General features: G+C 37.6%; 1 protein-coding gene across 3 annotated transcripts in view; it reads right to left on the minus strand.

The window, feature by feature from the left end:
• The window catches only part of LOC132198937 (optomotor-blind protein-like), a 57,698-nt gene that overhangs the window by 22,568 nt on the left and 8,003 nt on the right, over positions 1-27,127 (minus strand). For 2 of the 3 annotated variants that reach the window (XM_059623272.1, XM_059623270.1), the window contains exons 2-3: positions 20,496-20,609; positions 18,779-18,941 (exon numbers count right to left, since the gene is read on the minus strand). In XM_059623272.1, the coding sequence (XP_059479255.1) occupies positions 18,779-18,941; positions 20,496-20,609 (277 nt within the window). Of the gene's footprint in view, positions 1-18,778; positions 18,942-20,495; positions 20,610-20,664; positions 20,779-27,127 lie in introns of all 3 variants that reach the window. The other variant, XM_059623271.1, reaches the window with a different exon arrangement.

The following is a 27,127-nucleotide window of genomic DNA, read 5'->3' on the forward strand; positions in this document are numbered from 1 at the left end:
GAAATAAATTGATAGCCATGCAGCCTAATTAATTTTTATAGAAATAGTGCCAAACTGTTATTAACTATAAAAACGTAAAATTAATCTCTCTAATTCAATACAAGAAAGCCTTAATTTGCTTATTTTATTAATAATTTAAAACCAATTAAATTTTACTTTATTAAAATGAACCTACAATAATAATTGTTGTAATTTTATTAAAATATTTTAAATTTTATATTGTTCAATATAATTATTAAATTATAATGTTTATTAATGCTATTATATTTTATTATTATTTATTTATTTAGACCGTCTGTTTATAACTTTTGATAAATTCATACAGTACAGATATGAGTGTTTATAGTAATAGAATTATACTCGATGGTTCCAAATGTGACACATGTCCATGTCAATTATGAGTGCATTAAATAAAAACAAAATTATGATAATTTCTTTTAATATTAATAAACAAATAGTATTATTTGTATTTATAAATTAAAATTTGGTTTGAATTTACAATTCAATTTAATTTAATAAGGGACACCAGGCACCATTTTGCTGCATATGTTGTTCCACTTTTGGCGTGTTATTAAAAGTGTTAAGCTGTCACCAAATATTTTGATATCAGACAATTCGTCGAAAATTTCTCCTGCTGGATTACATGTTTAGAAAACATTATATCCACCGGCTGGGGAGACATGTGTAATTAAAGCGGGCGCCCCATTACGAAACGTTTTAATTTCGAATGTATATTATGTGCCTGCAGGTCTATCAGAATAAATACCATGTTTGTTTAACGCCATCAAAAGCAAACAAAATTAATAATATTATTATTACACACCACTATAATGCGTCAAAAAAGCGGCAGCCAGGCTTTTATATTAAATTGAAACACATGCCTTGTCTAGAATTCAGAGGCGACATATAAATGTTTCGTGTTAATTTTAATAATAGGCCATCAACACCAAATAAACATCCTCTCTTTTTCCTGCAATAGACAACAATTTACTCCGGCTAATGCGCGGACCCCTTAATTAAATCCATCAGAGGCAAAATTTTTATTTAATTTTTCGTTTTTGGTCAAATATAATATAATACACAAGCTGCTGTTATTTAAAAAAAGAAGCATATTAGGTGATCGCCCAATATTTATTTGTTTTCCTCAGATAAGAATCCCGTTGGGCCACCAGAAAGTAAAAGGTATGTTTTTTTTTAGTATCAACAATTCTGGTGGCACAGGTGGAGCTGACGTGAGATAAGTACTAATAATCGCCAAGTGTATCTCTTTCTTTCTTCGTTTTATGTGTGTGCGTATTGGTTTTGAGGTGACACGGTGTTGAGATTTTATTTGGCCTACCGTACGAGGAGGTTATCGAGATTTCTCTCTCCCTCCCTGCCGTTTATATAAAAATAATATGCTGGCGCGGCCGCTTTAACAACCAGAAAACAAGATTTGGGCCCAGATTAATTTGAATTTTATTTTAATTCCGTCCTCAACTGCGTGCGCGTTTTTACGGCCGCGCGCGTTTGCGCCAATTTGTTTTGACTTTCAACTCTTTAATTAAAAATAAAAAAAAGTGGAAAGTTGCGCGACCGCGCAATTTAAGGCAATACTTTATTACAAAGGTGATTTTCGACACAGGTTAAGTCCTCATTATAGAGCAATGCAGGAAGCGCTTTGTGGCGGATATTATTGCGCGGCACTTTTCGGAGAGCAATTTTTCTTTAATAGTTTTAAAAATAATTAAAAATTACCGGAACAAAAAACCGCAGTAAAGAATTTTTATTATATATTCAACCGATAAGAGAAAATTATAAAAATCCTCAAGCTTAAAAAAATTCCAAGCATTCACAGACCAAATTTAATTTCAAGATGAGCCGAGAAGTTTATGAGATGGAAATTATTGCACCACCTTAATTCGTTTTTATGTTATAGTGTCAGGTATATAAAATTTTCTCACCCGTATATAAAAAGTGGCCGAACTGCATATAATGGGCCAATCATCTCCTTGTCAGCCCACAAAACCAACAAAAAACCCTAACGCCCTGTGTGATGTCCCAAACGAGCTGCTATGCACCTCCATAAATTTCCAAATAAATATATCTGGGAGCTCGTCTGCGGTCGGTAAGCAGGAGAAAAATAACACGTTTGTATCAAACGCAATTTATATTTGATTTTTTGCCTCAAAACTCCGGGGCCGAAAAAAATAAATAGTAATCACGCGCCGGCCGCCGAGGTGGAGAAAGAGAGACCACCCTTCGCGATATGTGATTATGAAATCACACACCAATTTCTTGATATTACTTATGCAACGGACCACCCTGACTGCTCGTCATCGAAAATTATATTTGCGGCTTTCCGATTATCAATCAGAAAGTGATTGTGGAACGGCAAAAGTACAAAGAGCCGCCGCCGCCACCCGATATATAAAATAATTCTCCGTGAGTTACACAATGATGAATAACGCAGCTGCTGCATTTATTTTATGTATATGCATGTAATTCTAGTGATGTTTGTTCTTTCTAGAGGCAGTTTATTAACTAGGAGTGACATTTTGAGGACAATTTTATCGCGCACATTGCTCGCTGCGGGGAGACAAGTGCATTAGTTATTCTGCTGTTTAAGCGCTAATTTATTGTGTTCTAATGAGCGAACGGCCTTGCTCTCTGGCGGCCATGTTTGTTTTTGTATATATTAATTTCAATTAAATTAAACTCTAAAAATTGAAATTAATTCAGGGTTATTTTAAAGGACACCATCTTATTATATTTTTAGACGTTTTCTCCAAATATTATATAGAAAAAAGGTACCGCGCAAAGTTGTTCATCATAAATAATTGTGCAGCGGCTCGAAAAATTGTCAAAATCCATCCCGACGAGCGCGGTCCTTTTGTGAAAAGGCGAGCCGGGCAGAGATCTATCCTTGTCTATTTGGAGGAACAAAATTCAGGTCTCTGAAGACGAAGTGATCAAAAACAAAAAGCGAGACGCCGCGCGCTGCCTTCTCGCTCGGCGGCGTCCTCGTTGTCTCTCTCATTTTTTTTCATAATAATATTAAAAAAAATATATATAGCGGCGGACGAAAATTAGGCGCAATCAAGGAGATGGAGAACGGATGATGGATCGGCTCGATTATTAGTACAACTTATTCATCATCGCGACGACGACGATAAAATATACATCACGATTCATTTCACACAAACAGAACAAGCCGAAAGGGCTATGCGTGTGTGTCATTATCGGCGAGATAACTTAATGAGATGAACGCGTCCCGACTTCCAAACATACGGCATGTAAAATTATCGTTTTTGACGCCTCTTTCGCTGCCAGCGGATGCGAGAAAAATGACGAGTTTGACTCTTGATTCGAATCGAATGTAAATCTGTTTTGATTTTTTTAGGAATTCCAGCTTGTTAGCCAGAAGCAAGAGCAAATGCGATCAGAGATGTCGAAATGAGAATTTCATCGTTGCTGCAGGGAAAATTCCAATTAATGAAGGCCAAAAAATTATGATATTAAATTTAAAGATAATTAAATTATTTTAATTTCAGGAGCCGTAGATATTACAATAATTGATTTCCATCAATTTTTGTTGTATTAGCTTGATAATTTTATTTGTTAATATTTTTTCTGAATTAATTAAAATTTTAGATTATCATAATTTTAACCTTATCATAATAATTATAAACACATTTTTAAAAATAATGAAAAATAAAAATATCATAAAATACAATTTAAGGAATTATTTGGAAAAATTAATAATTCTTGAAATTTAAAATTAATCATTATTTTCATAACATAAATCATACAGATATATTTTAATAACTTTAAAAAATTTTACGCTTTTATGCATAATTATTTATCTGCAATTATTTGGGCTGGTCTGGTATAATTGCTTGATCACAATTTTTTGAAGTAATTTGTCTTTGGGGCGTTCGTGTTGAGCATCGTCGGCAGGAGTGGCGCGGTCGGATTTTGCGGCAAAATAGTCTTGAGTTTCCTTTTGCAGCGTTTTGCAAATGCAGCCAGCATATAAAGCATACCAGAGGAGCTCTCGCTGCCGCCGCTGCATGAAATTCGATCTGAACAATGGGGACGAAATATATAGAGAGCAGCTCTTGCTTGGTTCGCCGTCGTTCGGTTAGGGTTCTCTTTTCTTCTCGCAGCCAGCAGCATAAAATAATGAAACGCGCGGTTAGTAGCGCGCTCTGGCCGCAGTAAAAAACGGCGCGCCGCAAATGGGATCACGAAATCGCATTAAGGGATGCGCGCACTTTTAATGTACAATATGTGCGAGTGAGAGAGGTTGAGAGACTCAATTTATCGAACATGCTCTATTAAGTGCACATGTGGCTGTCTGTCGCCAGAAGGAAAAATTTTCGATGGCTGCGAGAAAAAGAGAGAGAGAAGCTTTTAACCTCCTCTTATTTCGCGTAATTGGTCGGTGCCGCAAAGGGAACAAGCGTGGACGAATGGAATCTATAAAATCTTTGCGAGATAGCGACGAGAGACTGGATGCCAAAACTGGATGTAATTACATTTTATATCGTTATAGTGCAAAAATATTTTTGCATGTGACTTTTAATGTGCCCAAGCAACAGCAGTAACGTTTATTAAAAATACAAATTCGTTTGATATCAAAAACATTCAGAATTTTATATTTCTTCAAAATATATATCAGTAAATTAAAAATCTTTTAATTTTTTGTTATTTCCTGGGGGTTTGATGCAATTAAAAGTGTTGATAAATATTAATATAAGAACAATTACGAAAAACTGCGGAGTTGCAAACCGATTTTGCGAATCTTCAATTTTTTTTTAAACTTTTGAATTTATATGCATAAAAATAAAATTATATCTTGTGTTCAAATTTTTTCAGATTTCAGATTTTTTCAGAATAAAATTGAGTGTTTCCATTTTTTTCCTTGCATTTTAAACCTCATGAATTATGTTTAGTTTGAACGGAATTTCAATCAATTCAAAATTTCAGGAATGTGTACTGCAATGCCTTTTTTTAATTCCTGGTGTTTTTATCTTTATACGGATAAAAAGAACAGAAAAAAAACAGTTTCTGTTTTATATAGTGTTTTTTTTTTCATTCCGTTGAAACAGAAGCCTTGAGACGCAAGTCGTAAATCTCGGGGGTGCTTGTCAGCACCTCCTTGGCGCCATTGTCATCTTCCAATAATTTACTCCATGCCCTTAGGAGCATCCCCGGCCCTAAAACAAAGCCCCTTTTCTGTTGGGCAACAAAATCAAACAAGAAGCGCTAAAATTTTTATTTCTCGTCCTTCCTGGTACGCATTCGTCGTGTATCAATTTGAAAAATCTGCCGCTTTTACGCAAGACCAACTCCATCCTTTTCTGAAACTGGCGAAGCGCGCCGAGGAGGAGGAATTTTTCAGAGTCGTGCCGATTTTTTTCCAGTGACGCCACCCAAGCGCGAGGATGCCACACACCTCGAAGCAATAAAGAATGTGTCTGTCACCTGGCCTAAGTGTTTTTCCAATCGGCAAAAGTCATCAGGCAGCATTATCGCTTAAGACTGGAAGCTTTAAGCGTGCAATGATCGGCGCCTTTTATATTGATGAGCCGTTAATTACCTTATCATATTGGGACATGGAAATCCACTCTCACCGCCGCTCTCTTAACAGCTGTTTTACGGGCCGCGACTCGAATAAAAATGCCACCTCTATCGCTTCAAATTATTTTACTCCTCCGTCGGCACTTCGGAAATTGAATTTCTCAAATATTAGATCATCAGCAGCGGCTTTTTCTATCTCTTTCTCCTTCAGCCTCCCAATTAATGTTTAATGGTGAATTTATGCCTCTCAGGTGGCAAAGTGTGAGAAAGAGCCGCACACACCGTTCCCTAATTAGGGAAAAATATCTCTCTCCTTTGATGAGAGGCGCCGCCTTTTGACCTCATCTAGATCTGATCCATCTCTTGTTTGCTACTGCTGGACTCTTCTTTTCTTCTTCGTCCCTTTTTTATATTAATATTTTTTTGGCTCATGACGCGAGCGACGTGATTTATCAAATCGCGGTGGCAAAAAGTTTGAAGAGCTCGGCGGCGTCTCTCGCACCCTTGCAGCTTTTTCGGGGTGCTGCGAGCGCTATTCGGAGGCGCCACTTTGACGCTTGGGCTGCGGGTGGAAAAACATCCGAGACATTAAAGAAATGGCTTGGCTAACCCCTTGCTCGCCTCAAGATGCGCAAACAGCCAGACCGAAGGAGCAGAGATGCCGACAAATATTATTCCAGCGCCATCAGCAAATAAAAAATAGTAAAAAAAATCAGTGAGGGGGGAAAACAAAAAACTTCCATCAGAAAACAGGGTCAATTTTTCAATTACTAAACAAATTGGGAAAAATTCCAGATTGTATTTTCCTCTGAGAAATATGATTCCTGATATTTGATTAAAAGTTTCCAAACTTGGGCATTTGCCAAGAGACTGTTCAGAGCCAAGAGCACCCCCGGCACCCCACTCGCTCTTTAGATTTCTCTCTCGCGCGCCGCATGTACAACAGAGAGTGCTGGAAAGTGCACTTTTCGCAGGGGGTGCCAGAGCACATTAAGCCGACGATGATTTTGTGTATGAATGGAAGTGCATTAAGATGAAGGGCGTGGCGAAAGTAGGCGTGACTTGCAGCATAAGTAGCCGCCGACGAGAGCATATAATATGTTTTTGTACGGCTGCTTATTTTCCACCCCGAGGCGGCGGGCGTCGGCGCCTAATAATAATGCAACCCTTCACTCTCCAGTACGTACATGCGAAGTTGGCGCCGTGCGTTTATCACCTTGATGCATCACCATTATACAAGTGCAATGCACCTTCATTATAATAGAGCACAAGGGCCTCGGGTATATTGTCTGCAGCACTCGATTTATTGCCACGCAGCACCATAATAAGTCTGCTGCACCGGCGAGAAAAATTGTATAATTATCTCTGCTCCTAGATCGGCGCCGACTAAAGAGTCTTTGTTAATAGAAAATTAAAATTCCTTACTTTGGTTAGAAATATATATTTTAATAAATTATGTTTGGAAAAGAAAATTTTCAATTATAAAATTAATGCATTCAAATTTTGAGAATCAAATTAAATTTACACTTTGGTCAGTTTTCGCAACAAAAGTGACCTTCTAAAGTTTTTTTTTTAATTTGGTATTTAATTGCTTCATAGACATTAATTAATTTAGTTGACTAGTCGTGTGTATTTGAATTTTCGTAAATTGTGATTTTTTTAAAGAATAAAAATTACAAAATTAAAGGTGAAGTGAAAAACGCAAAAGAATGGAATTTTTTTTGTACATTGTTTTCCTTGAATTCACTGGAAGTTTTTTCAATATTGGTCAGTTTTTTTATAAATAAAATTAGCCAGTTTTGGTTAATTTGACCTTTTGCTATTCTTTTATAGGTGATTTAAAATTATTCTATTTGACTTAACAGATTTCATTATTAGTCTATTTTAAAATCTTGAACATGTTGCACTAGAATGTCAGTCGACTAAAATTTGCTGTCTTTTTATAATTTTTTTTTTCAAACAAAACTCTATTAAAAAATTTAATTATCATTGCTAGAAATTTTATTCAAAATTCAGAGCCAGTCTGATTTTCCTGTACCAATTTTGATGCTCAGTGTTAAATATTTAAAATTTTCCAGGAATATATTTGGCTCTCCAAAGTTTCTCTCAAAGGAAATACGTTCGAAATTTGAACAAAGTGCCATGAGCGTATGAGCTGGGCATCATTTGAGCATCTATCTCTCTTTTCGGTTGCTGCATAGACGGAGTGTGTATAGTCCCAAGGGAAAAGACCCCAAAGCTGCTGCTCTCGATATAGACTCTCTTTTGATATACGTGCTGGGTGTAGAAACCAATTTAAAAGCTCGGCGCCTAAGTGAGAAAATACATACACCTCTCCGCGGTGATGCCGAAAGTACACATCTCGCGCTGAACCACGTCAAAGAAGAACAGCAGCACCGCGCCAAAATAGTAATTAAATCAAAAAGAGACGAGACGAGAGCGTCCGCGGGCGAATTTTCGCGCAGCCCTCCCGCTGCAGGAGGGAAAAAAATAAAAGAGCGAAAATGTAAAATGAAAGGCATCAAGGCGTAAAGTGTGTACGAGGCCATGAACATCATCGCGTAGGGATGAAAAGTGCTCATGCATCCACCAGGGAAATCAATGCCGCGCGCCGATTGGCTGAGAGCGAGCGAGGTCTGTGCGGAAAAAGCGAGACGCACACACACTTTTTGCATGCAGAATTTTTTCAAAACTCCCCGTTAATGTGCGTGTATGCTTTTTCCATCTCACCTCATCCGCTGCAGCAGCATGTCTCTCTCTGCTTTTGATTCCCCTCGCCTCGTTTTCTCTCTCTCCGCGTTTATACATCTCAAAAGGAGGGGGTACGTCGCGTAATGTGCAGACAGCAGCTCCGCACTACATAATCATGATTATTCCCTCCCTTCTATATATATTTTTCGCTCTTTTTGTATGTGATAAAAAATGCACAAGCACGCATTTGCAGACTCTTTTGAACGCCTCGCGCGCTCAATTCCGTGTGCACTCATCAATTTGTGATCCGCGCCTTGCGCTGATATCAAAAACTCCCGCACATTTCATAATTATATTTATATATTCGCAAACCGGCGGCAAGTCGTTTTGATTCGCGCGTCTAGACATAAGCCTCTTATTCGAATCATTGGTATTTATTATTCGCACGATGGCTGTTGATTTGAGAGGGTGCCGAGTTCCATTCCCGGCAAATGCTAATGAGAGCGCGCCGGGCTTTGTTGGCGTCAAGAACGTTTGTAAGCGTCGATTATTACTTTCCTCCAGGGAACAATTAAACACACATACAAACAGCACTGATGATAATTGGGGTTTCTAAATCAAGGATATACAATTATAATATTTTCAGACGCATATTATAGTCTCCGATTTTAAGCCGAATACTAGTTCTTTTTTGGAGTTATGTAAAATAAGATTAATATTTGATCTTTTTATATATGTACAACATAATCTGAGGGCAACAACAAAAGTGATATAATTTCCATCTTTTGTTAAACTAACTTATGATATTAAGGGTCATAAACTAAATCGAAATAAAATCTTTCACGTATTAAAATTATTAATAATATTAAACTTAAAAAAATAAATGTACAAAAAAGGAAACATATATAATATTAATTGTTAATATACAAATAAAATTTTAAAATGTAATGAATTGCGTTCAAATGAACTGTTTTATTAGTTTTTTTGAACGTAAAAAACAATAAAAATATCAAAAATTATGCTATTAGGTCGTTTCTATTTTCTACACTGTATTGATGATTGATTACACGCTTAAATAATAAATAATTCTGAATATTTAAAGTAAAACAGTTTCCACTTCACGTGCTGGATGAGAATCTGTCAGGAGAAGGGAAAAGGAAAAAAGTTCGATTTGCTGACAGGCGTTTTAAAACTTTATTCCAGGTAAATGAGCCATCACGCCGCGCCGAACGAAAAGTTTGCGCGCAAAGCCATCAATTACGATCATCAGAGTAGGAAATATAAATTTACAGGCAATTTTGGCACTCGCTCGCGCAAAACCCGCGACCGGCAAAATAATAGCACGCAGCAGCACCTTGTCCGTTCGTTTTGTTAAAAAGAGCTGCGGTTGTAGCGAGAAAAGATTTCTCTCTCGAGAAAAACGCACACGCAGCGAGAATAAATTTGTGGCTTCCTTTTGTATGGAAAGAGCAATAAATTAATCCTAACGACGTGATGAGGATAGCCGATGCATGCGCCACACAACACATCAAAAAACGACGAAATTCACGCCAAGAAAAAAAAGGACGAAAATTACATACTTTTGGTTTTCTGTATCAGGAAAAAATTAATGACGAGGCGCCGAGTAGTGCGAAAAAAGAAAAGTCACACACATTATTCACCGAGGCCACAGTGACAGGTGTATTTATTTGCGAAAAGAGACCGCAAATGTGTGTAATTAGCCGCAATAAAATATGTTTTCCTGCATATGGTGGTATAAAATAGTGCTTTACTCACAGGCAATAAGGAAAACGACAAAACTTTTTATCATAATTTAATTTTCACCTATTTTAATAAATTTATTTTTTAATTTGACAGATCTGACCACTTGAGAGTGGTTGTGTGTCATATTATTGTGGGTCCACAATGGGCCAGTGTTGATGAGAACCCCCAGCATTATCAAAGAAGCCGGCAGATAGGTTATGTTTGCTCGCTCGCGTTTTGGGCCAAAACGGGCCATATTAGACTATAAGGTGTATTGTCCGTGGCTTATACGGCGGCGGCGGCGTCGAGAGGATGATAATGCTGCTCATCCTCATCATGGCACAAAAAGCAGCCGCCTCGCCACACAGCCAGCAGCTTCTCATAAAAGGCCAGGCCGCAGCATATTAGGCTACTTGAGTACACTTATTTAAAAGGTGTCGTCTGTGTTTGCCTCCTTTTTAGGAAGGTGCATAGATGGGTGACAATTTTTGGGTGTCATCATCCTTTTGTCGAGGCGGCTTCCTTTGTGCAAAGAGAGCTCCATCAGCAGCCTCTCGCCGCCGCGTCCAAATCTCTTTTCGCCAAGTACTTTATTCACTTTTTAAGAAAGGGCTTTCACTTAAAACGCGCGCGGCGGCGGCGCCTTTGATGCAGCTTTATTTATTATATCAGCTCGAGTGTGTTTAATGTATTGCTACTTGTTAATATATATAAAACGCAGGCTTTGATTGGAAAATATATTAGTTTAAATTTGCTCTGTGGGAAATTACGTATAAAAAATAAAACGGCCCCAGGCCGGACTGATTAAAATTCAAAATGGCCCCTCCGAACTAGGCACTTAAACCTTATTTCGGCCAGTGTTGGAATATAAAAAAGCTGTTTTTCAACAACTTTCGGACGCGCAGAGACACCTCTTGAAATAATGAGGCGGCAGCTGATGCTAATTTCCCACTCCATTTTCCCCGCACGTATATTATAAAAGTTTCGGATTAATAAATAGGCCGGGGCCTATTCTGTACCTGTTAACTGCGCGACAGCGTTAAAAGCGACCGCTGAATAGATATTGAAGAGCTCAACTGCATGCGTGTGAGCTTCACAAAAAGTATCATCTTCTTTTTATGGACAGACAAATAGACAGCAGCTGGGGATGATAGGCCCCTTTTTAACCTCTTTTCGCCCTCGCGAACAATAAAAGCAAACAACAAACAGCGGCAGCGTGATGGCGTTTTTGACAGCAAAACCTCAAAGCTCTGCTCTGCTCCTATATCAAATTCCGCGCGCCTCCTGAATTAATTGTGTAAGCTTTGGTTGTTTTTCCGATCAACGTTCCGAAAGCGGCGGCGGCAGAGATTTTCACTCCTGCTGGGCAAACATAACGAGCCAGAAAATCGTGAATAAGCGCCGCGTTTGTTTTCCCGCAGCACGGCAGTATTAAAAGTAAATGTGTCCGACTAAAACAATATTTGAGAGCGACTTGGGTTTCCTCTGCTCCTCTCCTAAGCTGTTGTTTGCCACTCTCTTTATTTTTCCTCTGCTGGCTAGAATAATATTGTATAACTAAAGAGAAGCCGCCGTTCCGGGAGAGAGAGGCAGGCAGCTAAAATAGGGTAAATTAATACCTTTTTGTGCTGCCAATGAGGCGTTTTAGCCCGGCCACTATTTACACAGATCGAGCGGCCCGACGAGAGCAGATAAAGTTTTTGGAGCCGCGCGTGAAAAACAATGGGTCGTAAATTTTAGGCATTCACTGCTACTCGGCAGCACTCACACAAGAAAAGGTGGCTGTTTGGAGAAATCTCTTGAAATTCAATAGGCCTAATTGTGCACAGGCTCGCTTTTCGGAATGTAAATTCGCGGTAAATCGGCTGGCCCATAAATTAGAGGGGCTGAATTTAATTGGAACGGTTCCAAAACAAATCAGCAAAATGCTTTGAATGTAAAACCATGATGAAAGTAAGATTTAATTAAAATTTATTCTGAAACGTTTGCATGAAAATGAAATTAATTTAAATGATAAAAAACAATTTTGCAATTTTCCATCATCTGTGCGTTTTTTTAGACAAAATAGGAATATTTGAAGTATTTATTTCTTTGGTTCATATTATATTGATTACCAAAAAATTTATTCAAGTTGGATTAGTTGGAGATAAATCAATCGGAATGAAATTTATTTAAATTTCAATAATTCAAAATTTAATGTTTGGAATTGTTGATAATCAAGAGCCACTTTATTTGGCATTAAATTTAAGGATTACGAATACAGTTGCTGTTTTGGCACAAAATTCAACTTTTCAAACGAAAAAAAATTCAGTAAATAATAAATAAAAATTTACATTATTATATCATGGTTATATCATCACTTTATAGCAGGTTTTGTGCACAGCATTTAATTCAGTGTATATATTTTATTAAATGTTTTTGGTGTTTACAATTGCATGATTTCTCTCATAAGATTAATTTTGAACGTCTAGAAACCTAAAACTTTTCAATTTTAATTTCTTTCACCATTTTCAGATGTTCAATTGATAGCAAAAGGTGCTCAAATCTGAAATCCATAAGCGGATTAAGCAACGGCCGCCGAACGAAAAAGTAATGGAGCTGCGGCGTGGAGTGACTTTAATGAGGGAATAAAAACAATTACTCGTCCGTTTCCACTCAAATGCCCCGCCAGGTATAGCAGCATGAAAGCCGAGCACATCAAGTGGCACTATATTATATTCGCAAAGCACAACTATATATAATATCAATTATATAGATTTTCGCAAAAGCCATTGTGCGGCGAACACACAAGGCCGCACCGCCGCCAAAAGCAAACCGCAGCAGAGACGCCTAGGGTGCATTACCCAAGCAAGAACACTAGACGCTTTCTTTTCAACTTAATCCCTCCGTCTGCAGCCCTGGCAATACATATATAAGAGTTTTCTTGCATTCAAAAAGTGCAGTCGCGGCACCTTTTCAAGAAGATTGCATTCTTCTGCTGACAGGATTTGAGACGAGGACCTGCGTCCAGGGTGGCCGCTAAGGGGTAAGTTCTTTTGGCGCGTTGACCTCTCAGGTAGAAACGCGGGGGCTGCGTATAATCGCGTTTGCGAGTATATGAAAAAAAAATTCCAATTCCCTGTCCGCTTCACGCGTCTGTTCGTTTTCTCATTTCGGTCTGGCGCCAGAGGAATTAGAGGGAAAATAGGAGGCAGTGTGCTGGAAAAAAGTTCCAGCCTAGGATTTGCAACGCTGCATGCCGTGGCGCCGAGTTTCCCACACACAATATTCAAGTAAACAACCACCCTTTATGTACGTTAACACGAAAGTATTGTGGAAAATTTGTTTTCTATAAAGCAGGGAGAGAGCCAGACAAGCACAACAAAATAGAAAAGGAGAGTGTCTCTGCACATTTTCCAGACCCCTTTTTTATTTCAAAGGAGCAAAACACCCTTAGATTGAAATTTCGAGAATCTCATAAAATAAAATAATTATTTGTATATAATTTTTAGTTGGTGGTTTTTCTTAAGTTGCAAGAAAACTAAAGGAAATTATTGGAACTGATGATTATTAAAAATGAAAAGATTTTTTATTTTCAAAATCTGTAGCTGTTTATTTATTAATTGTACGCTCTTCAGTGATTTTATTTTTTAATACTTAGTTTGATTCTGATTCATTTCAGGTTTAATTTTGAAATTGCAGAACAAACTCTTCTGACGATGAATGGAAGAAGTCGTTTCTTTTTTCCCGCAGACTCTGTTCCCCAGAGAATGGAAAGCAGTACACAAAGGCAGCAAAATCGATGGCGCGCAAATAAAGGTGCACTTAATAAAACAAATAATGCAGACTGAGTAAGTATTTGGTGTGATTGGTCATCGCCGCGCGTATACCTTTGCGGAGGCAAAGCTGCTTTTGCGGCGTCATCTTTTGAAGACGCCGCCGCCTCTCTGGCTTTATAAATAATTTACATTTTCCTGCTCTCTCGGTCTCGCAGCAAGACAATACACTACTGTTTGCCATCGAACGAACCAAAGAACCGAACAATACAATGAGCATTGATGGTGTCCTTACATTTCTGCGCGCTACGGCTCTTGTCGCAATAATAATCCCGCCGCCGCGCTTTTCCTCTCGCGTGTATTTATATATTTTTTCTTGCCCAACAAGCGACCAGAGAATTGATACAATGCATTAAATAATGACCGCCACACACGGTGTGATTAGCCATAATATGCAAAAGGTGCTGCAGAGTGTTGCATGCTAAGTAAGCAAATTAAAAATCAAATATAAATTAATTTAAATAACTTATTTGAAATATTAGATAATTGGAAATACTTTAAAAGCTTGTTTAAAATTGTAAAATAGAAATGATTAATAAGAGGCATTATGTGATTATCTTTTTTTCCACAACGTTTAATTAAACCACTTCAAAGTAATTTAATCTTTTGGAAATTAAATTTTACCTTCATACAATTGAACTATCGACTGGAGAATTTCGCCACTTTTTCAAGGCGGAAATTTATTAAAATAAAATTTTTTTGTGTACCCCTTTTTTTCTCTGGAAATAATGAAAAAAAATCCTGCAGCATATAAATCAGTGCTAATTAGTCTCCTCAATAAAGAAAAATGTCTATATAAATAAAAACCAATATGGTAATTTGAGAGTGGAAAACTCTATACCTCCTCGCAGAGAGAGTTTTATTATTCGCCGGTGAGAAATTAATTGTTTAACGTGCATGAGGCAATTTTCTTATTCAAGTGCGCGCGAGAAAGGTGTGTTTTCAATAACAAGCTACTTTATATAATTTCTCAATTATGGAAATTTATCCCCATCAGCACACGGGTGTACTCAGCAGGCTAATTGCGGAAAAGCGCGAGCAATCAATTTTTATTGCCATATTTATTTTGCTCGCGCAGTCACCGCGCATTAACAACTCTGTTTTATCGGCTTCCCTTGAAAAGTGTCGGAACATTTTTTTGCTTTTTTCAAATAACGTGCGCGACACCATAAGGAGAGAAGATGATGCTTCCAAAAATATATAATGATAATCGCGGTGTTGCGCGCGGGAAATTTATTCGGCCTGGTGGTGGGTCCGCGCCGGCAAACTTCGCCACTTTTTATTATGTATTTTTCGACTGCGTGAGAACCATAAAAACAGCATCTCCTATGTACTCGGCGCGGCAGCCAGAGCAGACAAAACTTTATGTACTTTTCGCCGTTCTTTATTTTATAACTTCTTCTGCTGCCACATAAACCAAAAATACCACCCATTAAAATTGTAAAAATAAGACTGCTGAGGCATGAACTGGGCATCTCAGAAGCTCAAAACGGCCGCGCGCCCATTACTTTTTTTCTAGCTCTCTCGGTTAAATATCAAGCCCGTTTAATAGTCTCCTAATTAGCGCGACTCTTGTTTCGCCGGGGATTAAATTGTTTTTCGATGCAAATTGGCCCAACTATTGATGACACAATTTGGAGAGCGCTGTTTTGCCTATATAATGAAACGACGTGTGGATTTTCACCTTTATTAAAAAAAAAAAAAAAAAAAATGCCACACAAGGTGGAGAGATCCAAACCTCCCGAGATCGATCATAAATCAGAATTGGGTCGGGGAATTCATAAATTAGGAGCGAGAAAACAAACCTATCATAATGAGCCTGCAGCCGTTTCAAGGGCGCGAGAGAGAAAAAAAAGGTGAAAAATTTACGAGCTGGTCATTCTGAATCAGTCATTTATGGTTTCAAACTAATAGGACTGAAAACAATTTATCCAAATAATGAGCAAAACGGTATAAAAAGAAGAAAAACCGTTAGAGTTTAAAGAGATCACTGGATTATTGATTTATATATTGTGCAATTACTCAATTGAACAACCGCAGTAATGCTTTTTGCTCAAAGTTATCGCCGGAAATTGGTGCGGTGGTCAAAAGTTTCTCGGCACGAGCACCAATATGAAGTTAACAATGCGCGTCATAATTGCTGGTGCGAGAGTTAATTGGCCGTGTTCTATTCTTGCAGTTCATGGTATTTTTTTCAAACCAATTTTTATTCTTCCGCCGCCGGTTTTGATAAGGTGCATGGGTTCGGCGGCGACGACGGCACATTTAAGTTAAATTTACAGACGCTTTTATTGCCTACGAGCCGGGGAAATCAAGTTTTCCAAGAGTCGGGGAGATAAATAATATTTTTTATACTTTTAAAAGCGCGCACACTGCCCGTATCGATTATATGCGCGCGATTCTGGCCGCCGAAAGAAGCATAAAAGATGCTGGAGACCGCCAAGTGTAAAAGCGAAGAGCCATTCTCGCACTTGCTAATTAGCAGCTTGTGAAAACTTTAATTGCCGAGCACACATGTTGTGTGTCTGTAGTTTTTGCAAATTTGCGAATGGCCACGCCGTCTTCCAGTTGAAAAGGAACCAAAGTCATGAAAAATTAAATACAAAATAATTATTAATTTAGTGTATAGAGAAAACCTTAAAACTTTCGATATAATTTGGGAAATTAAAATTTACATCCTTTTAATGTTATCTTTTAATTGTCAACAAACAAAATAATGTTAAACACAATAAAATATAATTATGTAAACTCAATTTTTTTTAAATATAAAACTTATATTTATTTTAATTTGCTTTTTTTTAAATTTTTGTATGAAAATTGTATTTATTTTTAAGATACTTTTCAAAAGTATTATAAGTTTGAAAATCAAACTTTAGAATTATTCTGAATAAAATATAAAGAAATATTTATATACAGAACAAGATCACAGGTTAGACAATTATGAACTAGACGTTTAATCCTCACGTGAATTTGGACGGTTGAGAGGCTTCAATACTTTAAATGTTAATCTATTTAATTTGACTTTGATCACTTTTATGTGAAAATTAAAGAAGCTCCCAAAGAAAAGCTAAAATGAAAATTTTCAGCTCATGATCGGCAAGGTTCGTTAATTTCAATATACGCGCACCATTATCCAAAATTAGCGTTGGTGTCAAGCTCGGTAATTAATTTTAATGCAAAGGTGATGACACGAGCTGCTGTGAACTGCGGTGACGCCCATATTTTGAGTGCAAAGTGAGAACGGCAGCCGAGCGCAGAAACGCACCATCGCCTATTCCCCGAATCGCTAGCTCGGTGCAATAAAAGCCTAGCGATCATCGCGACCGATAACGCTCTGTTTTTCGGCACCAAAACTTTTTTAATTACCCCCAGGCAGGCTGTGCATGGGGAAAAAACAATTTCCACTGCTATATATTTTTTTTATACTTCAGCCGTGCCAATTATTATATTTTTCACGTTTTATGGAGTGTTGCCGCGGGTTCGTGCACGGAATTCGAGAAAAGGAAGTTGGAAATTGTTGTCACTTGGTTTTTGGGTGAAGATTGGTGAAACCGATATGTATATGTGCCGAAGCTATTACCCTTTGTTTGCTTTTAATGCGCATAAAACTTTTTATGACACAGCAGGCGCCTGTTAAGCCTTAAATGGAAAAGCGGTTCCGATAAATTTATTCATACGAAATTTAAAAGGGCTCAAATCATTTGGGAAAAACTGCTGCTTTCAAAAGGAATTTTAAAAATTCAGGGCTAATTTGTTCAAGAAAAATTCCTCTCCAAATAAAATAATCTGATCGGAGTTGAGCGATAAATTTTCTTGGTCAATCGAATCGATCACCCACCTTGGGACATGAAATGTTTTTTTCTTCTTCGGATCGAAATTCCCTGTAGCCCGGATGCTGCACTGGGAGAGACGTACTTTGGGGAGATGACGTCTCAATCATTATTATAGAGCTCTGTCTGTAATCATGTGAGAGGCCACACGCATTTCCACCTGGGGCGATCGCCTCGTTAAGCATGGTGAGATGCGTGTGCTGCGCTCCCAAATTATTTTCCTCCTAATTTTCTCAGACCGAAATCCAGCCGCGTCCAAATTTCTTCATTATATACGAGCTAGAGCGAGCCTCGTAAAATATAATTACACTCGCGGCGTATTATTATCAGGCCGTTTTAATGCTGCATGATGGAAACACGTTCATCTCTATATACAAACAAAACTCTTTGAATTATACTGCATTTTATTTACACTCTCATGCCGGGGGTCTCCGGAATTCTCTCAATAATTATATTATCAGTTAAAGGAAGAATAATTCACAAGACGGAAAATTCAAATGCAGTCAGCTGTGCTGCAGAGATTAAAATTTCCGGCGAAAGCAATAAAAAGCGTATTTTACGAGTTTGATAACAAAACGCGAAACAATGAAAAAGCGGAATAATTAAAAAAGGCGAAAGAGTTGTCAACGCTCTGACGCCATGATTAAATTTCCGACCAACTTTCTCGCGTTTCCAAATGAATTTTTCGAAAATTTTCCAACATACGAGTGCGATTTGCGCTCACACAAGCTCCAACAATTTCCGTTCTGCTCGGCGGCGTTTCACTTCGCGGAAATCATGCCATCATTTTTTATTTTATCAGCACCATTTCGCATTTGAAAAATATTTAATTGAACGCGTGCATGCTGAAAGCTGGTGTCACTTTATCGACGGAAAGTGGCGGACAAGCCGAAAAACATTGCATGTTGACACATTTGCACTCTTTGTTTCATGTCGGGGAAGCGCAGATGTCTGATAAAACTTCTGTAATAAAATTGTACCTACATTTTACAATTATTATAGATTTAAATCCTGGTGTACGAAATTCACGCAGATCATAAAACATAAATTATTTTATAGTCCTTAAATACGGCGCGCGGTTTAATTTTTCCCCCATCCAAAATTTGAAATATTAAAAAATATATAAAAACTTACAGTGCTGACGAAGCCGTGTTTGTCGGAGATGTTGTTGGTCAGCTTGAGTTTGTGGAAGGAGACGACTTTTTGCATCCACTGTTCGCCGGTGGATGGGGAGTCGGGGTGAATGTACATTCTTTTGGGCATTTCGGGGTCAGCCTTGCCAGCCACCATCCAGCGACTGCAACGTAAAAAGGCGAAAAATGCAAAATTGCAAATTTTTAATACACTTGCGCGTCGGAATTTTCAACGACCTCTCAAAACGTACCAAATATAACCCCCTCTTAATTAATATTCCCCTTTTGAAAAACATTTAAAAATTTTGTACCAGAGGTCGTGGAAAATTTCCACGCTTTGAATCCTCTTTCTCTTACAGAGGAGTTTTAGAAAAGAGTCTGAGTGGTGCGAGTCACACAGAGATGTACATACTTTTTTATGCGTTTTGATTTTGATTCCGGGAAACTGCGGTAGCATTCAAAACTTTCAGAGCAGCCACTCAGACGTCTTTGTTAGAAGACAAAAAAATTACTGCATTTTTAATCCAATATGGCAGCAAATTTCCTCATTAAAGAGGCATGCAATATTTTTGTACAGCTTAATTAAAAATTGCATAAGTCAGCATGCGAACTGAATGTTAAAAGAAAGCTCCATGGCAATAAAATTGAAATAATAAATTCATATTGGATAAGCTGCAGATAAGTCAACTTAAAAACTTAAACCTATCAACAGACCAGCTGTTGATTTTTGAAAAAACATTGAACTGTGAGTGAGGTTTAGCGCCATTCAGAAAAAAATAATAATAATAAGCGATGCCCAGCAATCCTTTTATTCTCATCATTTTATATTAATAAAATTATTAAATTTATTTAATATTAACCGGCAAACACTGTCAATGAGGTATATTTTATAGGCATGGGGGATGTCACAACATGAGTGTAATACAAATGAGATGTTGCCAGTTTATGAATTATGAATCAAGGCGGATAAGCCGCTTTTATAATTCGCAGGTGCCGACACTGAAGAGGAGAGAGAGAGGAAAAGGATTGCTGCTGCTGCCTTCATTTTTATATCAAATAAAACATGCACACGCATATGTTCACCTGGTCATACTGTGTGTTAAGAGTATGGCGGCCATTTTACTCATTTGGTCTTGACGTCACAGTACTTAATGCAATAGTAATGACATGAAAAAAAAAATTCCTTGCGAATCTCGGCAGAAGGGAAGAACGCCCAGAACGTTTTCGTTAATAAAGCAGGTTATTTTTTTGCCACAGATTCGTGCAAAGAAAATTGTATCAAGGCGGGGACACATAATTATTAAAAAAAAAAAAAATTGTAAATGCATCGTACTGCAGACGTGCTGACAGTTTCAATCTTTTTCGCAAATCAACAGCTTAAACAGACCGATCAGTTGAGATTTCCCACTTCCCACTTTATAGTGCATGCCAAAATAAAAGTTAAATAATGCGTCACATTAAAAAAGAGCCCAGACCAATCGAAAAGCGACTGTTAGGATTCCAAAATTAAATTTAATCAGCAGGCAAAATTTAAATAAAAGAGACAATTAAGCACACGTTTTCCGTGTATGCGGCAACTGGGAATTCTCAACTCTTTGTTCACTCTCAGTTCGATTAATCAGAGAGACCGGCGCTTTTATATTTATTTTCATTCATATATATTATTATATAGAGTATTTGAAATAAACACTATTATTGTGGTCATCGTTTTTCTATACCTGTTATGGAATTTATATCGAGCATCGTCTGCCGCCACGATGTCCATTAGAAGGATGTATTTGGACTTTTTATCTAGGCCGGTTACTCTCACTTTGTAGGCGGGGAACATGCGTCTGTAGACACACAAAACACAAAATTGCAGACTAGCTGTTGGGCTAAGATAGGTACCTGTTGTGGAACTTATATCTGTAGTCGTCGGCGGCAACAATGTCCAGCAGCAGAATGTATTTCGCCTTGGCGTCCAAACCAGACACGCGAAATTTCATTTGCGGGAACATTTGTCTGGAAACATCGGCACACAACCCTTAAAGACCGAGAACGGGGGACAAAGGGATGGAACTCAACTGGGTTGGTAAAAAAATTATAAAAAAATATTTAAAATATATACTATTTTTACATAAATAATATTATAAGTTTGAAATTTATTTTACTTTAAAGATAAAAAAATGTTTTTTAAGAGGTGATGCTTTTGAAAACAGGAATTTTAAACGGTCGCTTTTAAAAAATCTCTTGAAACACACAAACAAAAATAACGTTCCCAATTACTTCCACCAGTTGAAAATAATCGTCTTGTGGTGGTTTTGTCCACGCAATGTTTTGAGAGGAACGATCCAAACGATCTCCTTTGAGGCCGAATGCGATCGGCCAAAGGGGCCAATAAAATAAAACCGATTCGGAAAGGTAAATCAATACTTCCGCGCGCGGTACACGCACACTGCACAAACGAAATTTCAAGAGCGTTTTCTGCGACCTTTGAAAATAGAGCGAGCTGAAAAAGCAGCTCTTCACCACCGCGCTCTAAAGTCGTGGAACGGAAGCGGGCAATTAGGAAATACACAAAGTGAATGGATGGACAAGATTTCAGCTGCAGCAGCCGCGAGACTGTGGAAGCTGCTCCCTCTGCTCCGATCGAACTGAATGCTGAAAAGGAGGAAGAGAAAAAAAAGCAAAACCAAAATGTGCTGGTTTAAAAGAGGCAATGCGAAAAATATAGGTTTTATTTAAGGGTCTATAAATTGAGATTAATACATGTTTTAACAATTACATTATATTTGAGCTCAAATTTTAATGTTCAAATAAAAATTTGGAATTTATTATTTATTTATTTTTGAAAAAAAAAACAATTACATGTATTAAGAGATTGAAAAAAATTTGTTCAGGGAAAGCTGGGAATAAAAATTCTCCACATGATTGGCATTGCACCTTTCCAGCAAGAAACACAAAACACATAATACAAGCAACACGTGACCAAAATTCGAATTCCACACAGATGACTGTGATCGTGTCGCGGCGACGCATTTTTCCGTTCATACGCACGTCTTGTGTTCGATTTATATAAAATAATGCAGGTCTTTAAAAAGGCATTGCCAGCTGCATTTTATTGCGAGCGTGTGCTGCTCATGCGAGAGCTGTTTGTAAAATTAATTGCGCGCCGGCAAGGCCGCTGCAGCGATTTATATTTTGTTGCCGCCGCCGCGCGACTCGCGGCAGAATAATGATAATGTTAATCAGTTCATGGCGAACATCATCTCTTTCCCTCGCGCGTCTACAGCAGCATAAAATGCAGGTGATAATTACACATTCCGTGTGCGTCTGTTTTTCCACTTTTAGCAGTTTCACGCCGAGTGCGCATCTCTCTTTCAATAGCACATAAAATATAAAATTTTCTTCCCACCGCGAATGCACTCTCGGTTTACAGCAATAATCGCCGCTAATAGCGTGTGCCTCAACTGCTAATTATTGCCAGTCAATAAATCAACACTAATTAATTAGAACGCTGGCAGATCCTAGCAACAAACAGCTCATTTGCGATTACTGATCGCGGCTTGATAACTTCCGAAGCGATCCGACTATGGATTATAATTGTGCAAACAAGTTGGTCGTCAAGTCGGAGGACACAACATATACAACACCACATTAATCTAGTTAATTACACGTTTGACATATGCTTGAGAATAACACATTTTCTGTATTAAAAAGTGTATAAATTTATAATAAATTTTTAACGTCTGATTATTTAAATGAAATTATACAGAAATGTGTAAAGAAAAAGGTAAAACAGAAAAAAATTGCATTTTAAATTTTCATTTTGCAGAAAGCAAAATTCTCTTGCCTCATTTTTATTTGTTTCATCGTGGAAGTTTGATTATTTAAATTTTTTTTCACTCGTGTAAATTAATTCATTGTGAAATTTGATAATTAAATTAGCCGAGCCATAGATAATTAAGTTAACCTTCTGCGGGTGTGCTCGGTTGGCTGATTCACCGGAAAGAATTTGTGGGCACCTCTCTGGTCTATTTTTCTATTATGCGGAGAGAGACGCTAGAAAACCTGATAGTTTAATGTGGATTGGGATTTTTTTTTAGGACGGGAATAATTTGCTCGGCGGGGATCAGTTTTCATGCGCGCCGTCTCAAAGTAATTTTCTGCGTGATAAGATGCGAGCAGAGAGGCGAGAGAAAAATCTATGTTCGGCGTCGCTTATGGACGTGGACGAACCTGACGGTGCGTCCTTCTGCGTTTCCATCGCCCTGGGGCTCGGTTCGAAATCTACTTCATCGCCGAAAATCTTGTTTTCGTCCCCAGATGTTGAAACCCAAAACCATTGATTCAGAAAAAGAGAAACAAACACCGCGCGAGCTTTTGTTGAATTCGGCGGCGGTTTGGCGCCCGAGAGTATGTTTTCTAATAATAATTGGCGTGCTGGGCGAAAGAGGATATTTATTTTGTTTTGCCATTGTTGGGCGACCGCTGGCGAGCCGAACGAGGGGTCTGGCGCCGGCTGGAGGGTGGTTTGGTGGGTTTCTGTGTGTATTTTTTGGAGGGCGTTCGGCAGACAATTCGAGTCGCGGCGTGACCAAAGGGTGCGACCATGCGAAAGCGTCTCTCGAGTGGACACGTCCCTTCCAGCTGCATCCATTTATTTTCGCTCGCCAGGCCTCGTGAGAGAAGCACTCGTTTTTATATAAAGTAAAATAAAAAAAAATTTCGGAGGCGAGTGAGTGTGTGTATGGATCGGTTAATGACTCATTATGTGTGGAGAAAAAGTTGACTTGATTCTCAACTTGGTAGTTAAAAGCAACCGAAAAGGAGAGGCTGGAATATCGAAAATCAGCTCCTCTATTATTTCTCTACAAAATAATAAATAATTTTTATTTTTTGAAAAGCAATAAAAATTATATTGATGAAATTTAATTATAAATCATCAGAAATTATTAAATTCTGCAAAACTTCTAATTTTTAATTGAATATGAATTCATTTTAAATTGGAGCTTTATTAAAAATTAATATAAAAAAAATATATCTCCCCTTATAAAAAAAAACTTTTCCTCAAATATACAATAGAGCGTCATGGAGTCGCACACAGGCACTTTTCACAGGAAATAGCCGCACCAGCCCTCTCATTTTTTTTTTTTTTTTTTTATCATTTTCCATATCGCTGTGAAACTTAATTTAATAAATCTTTCGACTGCTTTTGATGCTGTCAAATTTGCGTGAAATCCAAACTTTAGCTCAATATAATTATATTTTTATCAATTTTTTTTAATTATACTTCATATAACGTCAATGATGGAGGCAAACGGAACTTTGAATGTTATTCGAAATTATCAATTATTTAGAATTTCGCGATAAAATAATTTGTGCCGCGGGAAAGGCGTGTTGTGCAGCCCTGGGAAATTATTGTGAAAACCGCCATGTCCTTTCGCGCTGGTGGTGGCGCGCGTGCAGTGTGTTTTATCGTTCATGGTCTGCAGCCTTCGATATTATTGCTAATAATTTTGGTCCGGTTGATGAGCGAGCTGCCCACATTTAATTGCTTTATTGCCTCGTCACGCGTCCGATTGTGCGATGCTATGTTTTGTGCCATTTTCCTTTGAAGCGTCACAAGGCTGGGCACAGATGCGAAACAGCAATATAGGAAATTAAAAAAAAAATCACAGCACAATGTTACGTGTACCACATACAACAGTAATTCATAATTATCTAACATAGAATTGTGGCCGGGTTGTTTAATAATAAGCCAACTTTACTCAAAAAGTATGGAAATTATTAAAAAGATTAATTTGGTAATGAAATTTGATAATTTAATCATTATTCTAAATATTATTGTTTATTTGTTCAAATTGTTTACATTCAATTGTTGAGAGCAATTTATTTGCAAAAAAAATGGATTGTTAGACAAAAACCATTAGCAAGAATTTTGCTAAAGCTTTCGAGATCAAAAAGTGCTGCCGCAGTGAGCATACTTTTTTTTAAATTAGAATCTGCAGTCCTTTTATTAGTTATATTGATTAAAAATTAAAACTAATAGTATGAATTTTTTCTAGTAAATATTAACAAAATTTGGCTATAAAAATTAGATTTCCTGCGCTCTTAAAATAAGTTCTAATACTTCTAATTCTTATTGTGACGAAAATATTTATTTCTAAATTGTATAAATATAAATAACTTTAACCGTTGGGACATACAAATTATTTTGCTCTTGTCTGTTTGAAATTAAATGAATCTAAGTAGCGTTAATTTCAGACCTTGCCATTAAGGTTTTTTCTTTGCAGCTTGTGCATGGGAAGTGAAAACACTTGCAGTTAATGGCGCATGAATTAAATTAAAGGCGACGACGCACACATGCATGGCATGATGAGAGTCGCGCCGAGTCGCGCACTGCACATGATGATAAAACAATAATTAGTCGCTTAACAAATTCCAACACCGAATTCTAGGAAAGACAATGTCAGGCTCACTCGCGCAACGTTTTCATTTTTTTACGATCTTGGAACACGACAGCGGCGCCGCGCACTGAATTATTCTCGTTTTTTTTCCTTCAAGAAGTGATATTAAACATTATTACCGCGGGTGCGAGCAAAGCTTTGTATTACACACGGACATGCGTGCAATAGAGCTGAGAAATAAAGGCGAACACTTGCAACTTTTTAAGGTATTCTTTTGTTTCAAGTGCAAATGGTTCACACACGATTATTATATTTCCCTCCTCTCCGAAATGATAACTTTTGTGCTGCTGGAGAATGGGGAAAAAACGCGCGCCGTGTGTTATCTGCGGTGCTTTATTGCATTATATACGTGCTGTCGAGTTTTTATCAGTTTCTGGCATCTCGAGGTGCTAAGAGCTTCAATTCTCTGCCACGCAACTCGGCGCATCCTCTATAATTAGCAGCAATTACACTCTCGCCTCTTCTCCTTCCGAGCTCGCTGCCATATTGCTCTCTCTCTCACATATATTCCAAGATTCCGAAATTGTAATTACATCTGACACGTACAAATGTCGCACTTTACACCGAAGCTCATGCGACTCATTTCTCACCCGCTCTTCTTGGAAATTAACTTTACCCGCAAAGCCGTTTCGATGTGCATTAAAAATGCTGCTCTCTTGGCCGGGACGTGTTTTGTATTAAAAAATGCATATATAGTGTTGGCTCAAAACTTGGATATTTTTATACATCCGCTGTGTTGGCTCTTGTTTATTGTTGGAATTTTTATGTTATGGCTTGATAAAATTTCCTTATCGTCCTGATGAATCAACCCGTGTATGGGCATATTTTATTAGAACGGGAATAGTTATGCAAATTTTAGTAGTTGCACCTTTTCCTTAAAATTTTATTTTAAAAATGTAGCTAATAAAAAAAATGTGCCAATATAGTGTAATTTTATTTCATCTCAGTTTTTTAATCACTTAAATTGATGAATATTTTCTTGTCTCTAACATGAGCAAGGGAGAAGAGCAGGTGTTTGGATTTGGTCTTTCAAATTCAAATTAAAAGCCCCTAAATCTTGTAATTATATCTTGATAATTATGACCAGATCCGCTCTTCACATTTTTTTTTTTTTTTTATATTATAACATTCGACAAATCGAGAGCCACTTTGGCTGTGAAAAAGCAGCAGGTGAAAATTGACAAGGATATAGAGAGTGCCGAGCAGCTATCGTATTATTTATGACGATTTCATTCGTTAAACCAGAAAGGTTAAGTTTGGGCAGCAATCAGGTCTGAACATCTCCCTCCCATTTCCACGCGAATGAGGAGATAAATATATAGTTTTCAATTTTCTGTGTTGGTTTATAAGCAAGCAGACCGCACAAGAGAAAAATATAAAAATGATGATGGCCAAATAATATTAAAAAAAACTCCCAATTTAAGAGAAAAATGCAGCACCTGCTGCTCCCTGAACGAGGAAATTTGTCTCGCTGGGAGGCATAGCAGCAGTTATTATCACATTTGCACCAGTTTTTAATGCTAGGCTTTTCTCAGAATTCAAAATTATACAACCGCATAGCAGTGTGAAATATTGAGGAATCTTTTGATATAAAAAATTATAATTTGCAGAGGAAAGAACCGTTTTTATTTTTTAATATTTTGAATAGACTTTGATGCAAAAAAAGAGGCAACCCTTAAAAGAAGGAACATACTTTTTATTATATACATGATCCGCGTTACTCTTTCTCAGCAGGCTTGAATGCCCACGTTAGCGTTAGGTTTCTTCAAAGACGTGTAAAGTGCGTTTTTCGAGGAGAACATTAAAGATACACAAAAAGATGGTTGGAGCACATAGAGTACAATAAGCCGCGCACTTTGATCTTGCGAGAGAGTCGGCTCCGCGCCGAAAACACGATATAA

Source organism: Neocloeon triangulifer, unplaced genomic scaffold, assembly GCF_031216515.1.
Source record: "Neocloeon triangulifer isolate White Clay Creek 2 clone unplaced genomic scaffold, ASM3121651v1 ptg000013l, whole genome shotgun sequence".
NCBI classification, from domain to species: domain Eukaryota; kingdom Metazoa; phylum Arthropoda; class Insecta; order Ephemeroptera; family Baetidae; genus Neocloeon; species Neocloeon triangulifer.